The 7500-nt window shown below is 46.3% G+C and overlaps 1 protein-coding gene and 1 long non-coding RNA gene across 11 annotated transcripts in view; one reads left to right on the top strand and one right to left on the bottom strand.

Annotated features, from left to right (window-relative positions):
• Positions 1–7500, top strand: part of LOC127928899 (intermembrane lipid transfer protein VPS13B-like) — a 74893-nt gene that overhangs the window by 42862 nt on the left and 24531 nt on the right. For all 10 annotated transcript variants that reach the window (XM_052516489.1, XM_052516492.1, XM_052516493.1 and 7 more), the window contains exons 7-8: positions 13–201; positions 2270–2416. In XM_052516489.1, coding sequence (XP_052372449.1) covers positions 13–201; positions 2270–2416 — 336 coding nt within the window. The remainder of the gene's footprint in view (positions 1–12; positions 202–2269; positions 2417–7500) is intronic.
• LOC127928905 (uncharacterized) lies at positions 3876–4359 on the bottom strand. The gene is made up of 3 exons (XR_008132725.1): positions 4179–4359; positions 4044–4148; positions 3876–3935 (listed from the first exon to the last, which is right to left on the bottom strand). It is a non-coding gene; the product is annotated as an uncharacterized LOC127928905 (long non-coding RNA).

Here is a 7500-nt window from a genome sequence, read left to right as displayed (position 1 = left end):
CCCTCTCTCTAGGAGGCGTTTCAGCTGGGTATCTACTGGTTCGACACTAACACGGTCCATAAGTCTACAGCCCTGAAGCTGGTCCATGACCTGACGTCTCCGCGCTGGAAAGAGGGTGTCAGTCCTGAGGTCCTCACCCTGGACGAGGAGGGCTATGTGGAGGCAGAGATCCCCCTGGGGAGGAACCCTGGGAGACAGAAGGTTAGGGACTGTCCATGCTTACATCCTCCCCAAGCTTCCTTTCTCTACGTGATACATGTGAGGCATTTAGCAGATGCTCTTATCCAGAGACACAGACAATTATTCAGTTCAACAGGGTAGGAACAGGTCACTGGTATTACATTCAACAAGGTAGGAACAGGTCACTGGTATTACATTCAACAAGGTAGGAACAGGTCACTGGTATTACATTCAACGAGGTAGGAACAGGTCCCTGTTATTACATTCAACAAGGTAGGAGCAGGTCCCTGTTATTACATTCAACAAGGTAGGAGCAGGTCACTGGTATTACATTCAACAAGGTAGGAACAGGTCACTGGTATTACATTCAACAAGGTAGGAACAGGTCCCTGTTATTACATTCAACAAGGTAGGAGCAGGTCCCTGTTATTACATTCAACAAGGTAGGAACAGGTCCCTGTTATTACATTCAACGAGGTAGGAACAGGTCCCTGTTATTACATTCAACGAGGTAGGAGCAGGTCCCTGTTATTACATTCAACAAGGTAGGAACAGGTCCCTGTTATTACATTCAACAAGGTAGGATCAGGTCCCTGTTATTACATTCAACAAGGTAGGAGAAGGTCAGACAACCACATATCACTGTTCCATCTATAAAATGTCAATGAGACTAACTAACACATAGAAAAACAGTATCAGATAGACATGAGTTACTGGAAGGGTGTGGAGGCATTAACTCTGTCTCCCTCTTCATCTCTCTCTCTCTCTCTCTCTCTGTCTCTTTGTCTCTGTCTCTCTCTGCCTCTGTCTTTCTCTGTCTCTCTGTGTCTCTCTGTTTCTGTCTTTCTGTCTCTCTGTGTCTCTCTCTCTCTCTGTCTCTGTCTTTCTGTCTCTCTGTGTCTCTCTCTGTTTCTGTCTTTCTCTGTCTATCTGTGTCTCTCTCTCTCTCTGTCTATCTGTGTCTCTCTCTCTCTCTGTCTCTGTCTTTCTGTCTCTCTGTGTCTCTCTCTGTTTCTGTCTTTCTCTGTCTCTCTGTGTCTCTCTCTCTCTCTGTCTCTGTCTTTCTGTCTCTCTGTGTCTCTCTGTTTCTGTCTTTCTCTGTCTCTCTGTGTCTCTCTCTCTCTCTGTCTCTCTCTCTCTCTCTCTGTTTCTCTCTGTGTCTGTCTTTCTCTGTCTCTCTCTGTCTCTCTCTGTCTCTGTCTCTCTCTCTGTGTCTCTCTCTGTCTCTGTCTCTCTCTCTGTGTCTCTCTCTGTTTCTGTCTTTCTCTGTCTCTCTCTGTCTCTCTCTGTCTCTCACTCTCTCTGTCTCTGTCTCTCTCTCTGTGTCTCTCTCTGTTTCTGTCTCTCTCTGTCTCTCTCTGTTTCTGTCTTTCTCTCTCTCTGTCTCTCTCTCTCTCTGTCTCTCTCTCTCTCTGTTTCTCTCTGTGTCTGTCTTTCTCTGTCTCTCTGTCTCTCTCTGTCTCTCACTCTCTCTGTCTCTGTCTCTCTCTCTGTGTCTCTCTCTGTGTCTCTCTCTCTCTCTGTCTCTGTCTTTCTGTCTCTCTGTGTCTCTCTGTTTCTGTCTTTCTCTGTCTCTCTGTGTCTCTCTCTCTCTCTGTCTCTCACGCTCTCTGTTTCTGTCTTTCTCTGTCTCTCTGTGTCTCTCTCTCTCTCTGTCTCTCTCTCTCTCTCTCTGTTTCTCTCTGTGTCTGTCTTTCTCTGTCTCTCTCTGTCTCTCTCTGTCTCTGTCTCTCTCTGTTTCTCTCTCTCTCTCTGTCTCTCTCTCTCTCTGTTTCTCTCTGTGTCTGTCTTTCTCTGTCTCTCTGTCTCTCTCTGTCTCTCACTCTCTCTGTCTCTGTCTCTCTCTCTGTGTCTCTCTCTGTCTCTGTCTCTCTCTCTCTGTGTCTCTCTCTGTTTCTGTCTTTCTCTGTCTCTCTCTGTCTCTCTCTGTTTCTGTCTTTCTCTGTCTCTCTGTCTCTCTCTGTCTCTGTCTCTCTCTCTCTCTGTCTCTCTCTGTTTCTCTCTGTTTCTGTCTTTCTCTGTCTCTCTGTGTCTCTGTCTCTGTCTCTCTGTGTCTCTGTCTGTGTCTTTGCCCCCTCCCTCCCTATAGGTTTGTCAGTTCTGCGTGTCGTCTGTGGTGAGACATGGCATCCAGATTATCCAGATAGAAGACAGGACCATCCTGGTTAACAACACCCCCTACTTCCTGTCATATAGAGCCCTACTGTCTGACCAGGCCCTGGGGACCACAGACCAGGTAACACCCCCTACTTCCTGTCCTTTAGACCTCTACTGTCTGACTAGGAACCATTCTCATCGACGGGTCTGTAGTGGAGCAGGTTGAGAGCTTCAAGTTCCTTGGTGTCCACATCAACAACAAACTATCATGGTCCAAGCACATCAAGAACAGTCGTGAAGAGGGCACGACAAAACCTATTCCCTCTCAGGAGACTGAAAAGATTTGGCATGGGTCCTGAGATCCTCAAAAGGTTCTACAGCTGCACCGTCGAGAGCATCCTGACCGGTTGCATCACTGCCTGGTACGGCAACTGCTCGACCTCCGACCGCAAGGCACTACAGAGGGTAGTGTGTACGACCCAGGACATCACTGGGGCCAAGCTTCCTGTCATCCAGGACCTCTATACCAGGCGGTGTCTGACCCTTAAAATGGTCAAAGCCACCCTCGTCACAGACTGTTCTCTCTACTGCCGAATGGCAAGCGGTACCGGAGCGCCAAGTCTGGGTCCATCAGACTCCTGAACAGCCAATCAAATGGCCACCCGGACTATTTTCATCGATCCCCCGTTCCTTACGTTGCTGCTACTCGCTTTATTATCGTTTATAATGTTTATTATCGATGCATTTCATCCCTACCAAATGAACATACTACCTCTACTACCTCATACCCCTACCAACATGTACATACTACCTCATACCCCTACCTACATGTACATACTACCTCATACCCCTACCAACATGTACATACTACCTCATACCCCTACCAACATGTACATACTACCTCATACCCCTACCTACATGTACATACTACCTCATACCCCTACCTACATGTACATACTACCTCATACCCCTACCTACATGTACATACTACCTCATACCCCTACCTACATGTACATATTACCTCATACCCCTACCTACATGTACATATTACCTCTACTACCTCATACCCCTACCTACATGTACATACTACCTCATACCCCTACCTACATGAACATACTACCTCATACCCCTACCAACATGAACATACTACCTCTACTACCTCATACCCCTACCTACATGTACATACTACCTCTACTACCTCATACCCCTACCTACATGTACATATTACCTCTACTACCTCATACCCCTACCTACATGTACATATTACCTCTACTACCTCATACCCCTACCTACATGTACATACTACCTCTACTACCTCATACCCCTACCTACATGTACATATTACCTCTACTACCTCATACCCCTACCTACATGTACAGATGACCTCATACCCCTACCTACATGTACATATTACCTCTACTACCTCATACCCCAACCTACATGTACATACTACCTCATACCTCTACCTACATGTACATACTACCTCATACCTCTACCTACATGTACATACTACCTCATACCTCTACCTACATGTACATACTACCTCATACCCCTACCTACATGTACATATTACCTCTACTACCTCATACCCCTACCAACATGTACATACTACCTCTACTACCTCATACCTCTACCAACATGTACATACTACCTCATACCTCTACCTACATGTACATACTACCTCATACCCCTACCTACATGTACATATTACCTCTACTACCTCATACCCCTACCAACATGTACATACTACCTCTACTACCTCATACCCCTACCTACATGTACATATTACCTCATACCTCTACCAACATGTACATACTACCTCATACCCCTACCTACATGTACATATTACCTCTACTACCTCATACCCCTACCTACATGTACATACTACCTCATACCCCTACCTACATGTACATATTACCTCATACCCCTACCTACATGTACATATTACCTCTACTACCTCATACCCCTACCAACATGTACATACTACCTCTACTACCTCATACCTCTACCAACATGTACATACTACCTCATACCCCTACCTACATGTACATACTACCTCATACCCCTACCAACATGTACATATTACCTCATACCCCTACCTACATGTACATATTACCTCATACCCCTACCTACATGTACATATTACCTCATACCCCTACCAACATGTACATATTACCTCATACCCCTACCTACATGTACATACTACCTCATACCCCTACCTACATGTACATATTACCTCTACTACCTCATACCGCTACCTACATGTACATACTACCTCATACCCCTACCAACATGTACATATTACCTCATACCCCTACCTACATGTACATACTACCTCATACCCCTACCTACATGTACATATTACCTCTACTACCTCATACCCCTACCTACATGTACATACTACCTCATACCCCTACCTACATGTACATATTACCTCATACCCCTACCTACATGTACATATTACCTCTACTACTTCATACCCCTACCAACATGTACATACTACCTCTACTACCTCATACCTCTACCAACATGTACATACTACCTCATACCCCTACCTACATGTACATACTACCTCATACCCCTACCAACATGTACATACTACCTCATACCCCTACCTACATGTACATACTACCTCATACCCCTACCAACATGTACATATTACCTCATACCCCTACCTACATGTACATATTACCTCTACTACCTCATACCCCTACCTACATGTACATATTACCTCATACCCCTACCTACATGTACATATTACCTCATACCCCTACCAACATGTACACATTACCTCATACCCCTACCTACATGTACATATTACCTCATACCCCTACCTACATGTACAGATGACCTCATACCCCTACCAACATGTACACATTACCTCATACCCCTACCAACATGTACACATTACCTCATACCCCTACCTACATGTACATACTACCTCATACCCCTACCTACATGTACATATTACCTCATACCCCTACCTACATGTACATATTACCTCATACCCCTACCTACATGTACATACTACCTCATACCCCTACCTACATGTACAGATGACTCTCATACCCCTACCGACATGTACATATTACCTCATACCCCTACCTACATGTACATATTACCTCTACTACCTCATACCCCTACCTACATGTACATACTACCTCTACTACCTCATACCCCTACCTACATGTACATACTACCTCATACCCCTACCTACATGTACCGGTACCCCCTGTATATAGTCTCCACATTGACTCTGTACCGGTACCCCCTGTATATAGCCTCCACATTGACTCTGTACCGGTACCCCCTGTATATAGCCTCCACATTGACTCTGTACCGGTACCCCCTGTCTATAGCCTCCACATTCACTCTGTACCGGTACCCCCTGTATATAGTCTCCACATTGACTCTGTACCGGTACCCCCTGTATATAGCCTCCACATTGACTCTGTACCGGTACCCCTGTATATAGCCTCCACATTGACTCTGTACCGGTACCCCTGTCTATAGCCTCCACATTCACTCTGTACCGGTACCCCTGTATATAGTCTCCACATTGACTCTGTACTGGTACCCTCTGTATATAGCCTCCACATTGACTCTGTACCGTAATACCCTGTATATAGCCTCCACATTGACTCTGTACCGGTACCCCCTGTCTATAGCCTCCACATTCACTCTGTACCGGTACCCCCTGTATATAGTCTCCACATTGACTCTGTACTGGTACCCCTGTATATAGCCTCCACATTGACTCTGTACCGGTACCCCTGTATATAGCCTCCACATTCACTCTGTACCGGTACCCCTGTATATAGTCTCCACATTGACTCTGTACTGGTACCCCTGTATATAGCCTCCACATTGACTCTGTACCGTAATACCCTGTATATAGCCTCCACATTGACTCTGTACCGGTACCCCTGTCTATAGCCTCCACATTCACTCTGTACCGGTACCCCCTGTATATAGCCTCCACATTGACTCTGTACCGTAATACCCTGTCTATAGCCTCCACATTCACTCTGTACCGGTACCCCTGTATATAGTCTCCACATTGACTCTGTACCGGTACCCCTGTATATAGCCTCCACATTGACTCTGTACCGGTACCCCCTGTATATAGTCTCCACATTGACTCTGTACTGGTACCCTCTGTATATAGCCTCCACATTGACTCTGTACCGGTACCCCCTGTATATAGCCTCCACATTGACTCTGTACCGGTACCCCCTGTCTATAGCCTCCACATTCACTCTGTACCGGTACCCCCTGTATATAGTCTCCACATTGACTCTGTACTGGTACCCCCTGTATATAGCCTCCACATTGACTCTGTACCGGTACCCCTGTATATAGCCTCCACATTCACTCGGTACCGGTACCCCTGTATATAGTCTCCACATTGACTCTGTACTGGTACCCCTGTATATAGCCTCCACATTGACTCTGTACCGTAATACCCTGTATATAGCCTCCACATTGACTCTGTACCGGTACCCCCTGTCTATAGCCTCCACATTCACTCTGTACCGGTACCCCCTGTATATAGCCTCCACATTGACTCTGTACCGTAATACCCTGTCTATAGCCTCCACATTCACTCTGTACCGGTACCCCCTGTATATAGTCTCCACATTGACTCTGTACCGGTACCCCTGTATATAGCCTCCACATTGACTCTGTACCGGTACCCCCTGTATATAGCCTCCACACTGACTCTGTACCGGTACCCCCTGTATATAGTCTCCACATTGACTCTGTACCGGTACCCCCTGTATATAGTCTCCACATTGACTCTGTACCGGTACCCCCTGTATATAGTCTCCACATTGACTCTGTACCGGTACCCCTGTATATAGTCTCCACATTGACTCTGTACCGGTACCCCTGTATATAGTCTCCACATTGACTCTGTACCGGTACCCCTGTATATAGCCTCCACATTGACTCTGTACCGGTACACCCTGTATATAGCCTCCACATTGACTCTGTACCGGTACCCCTGTATATAGCCTCCACATTGACTCTGTACCGGTACACCCTGTATATAGCCTCCACATTGACTCTGTACCGGTACCCCTGTATATAGCCTCCACATTGACTCTGTACCGGTACCCCCTGTATATAGCCTCCACATTGACTCTGTACCGGTACCCCTGTATATAGTCTCCACATTGACTCTGTACCGGTACCCCTGTATATAGCCTCCACATTGAC

The sequence above is a fragment of the Oncorhynchus keta genome, unplaced genomic scaffold, assembly GCF_023373465.1.
Source record: "Oncorhynchus keta strain PuntledgeMale-10-30-2019 unplaced genomic scaffold, Oket_V2 Un_scaffold_4810_pilon_pilon, whole genome shotgun sequence".
In the NCBI taxonomy this organism is placed as follows: domain Eukaryota; kingdom Metazoa; phylum Chordata; class Actinopteri; order Salmoniformes; family Salmonidae; genus Oncorhynchus; species Oncorhynchus keta.
This window is presented reverse-complemented; position numbering and strand designations above follow the sequence as displayed.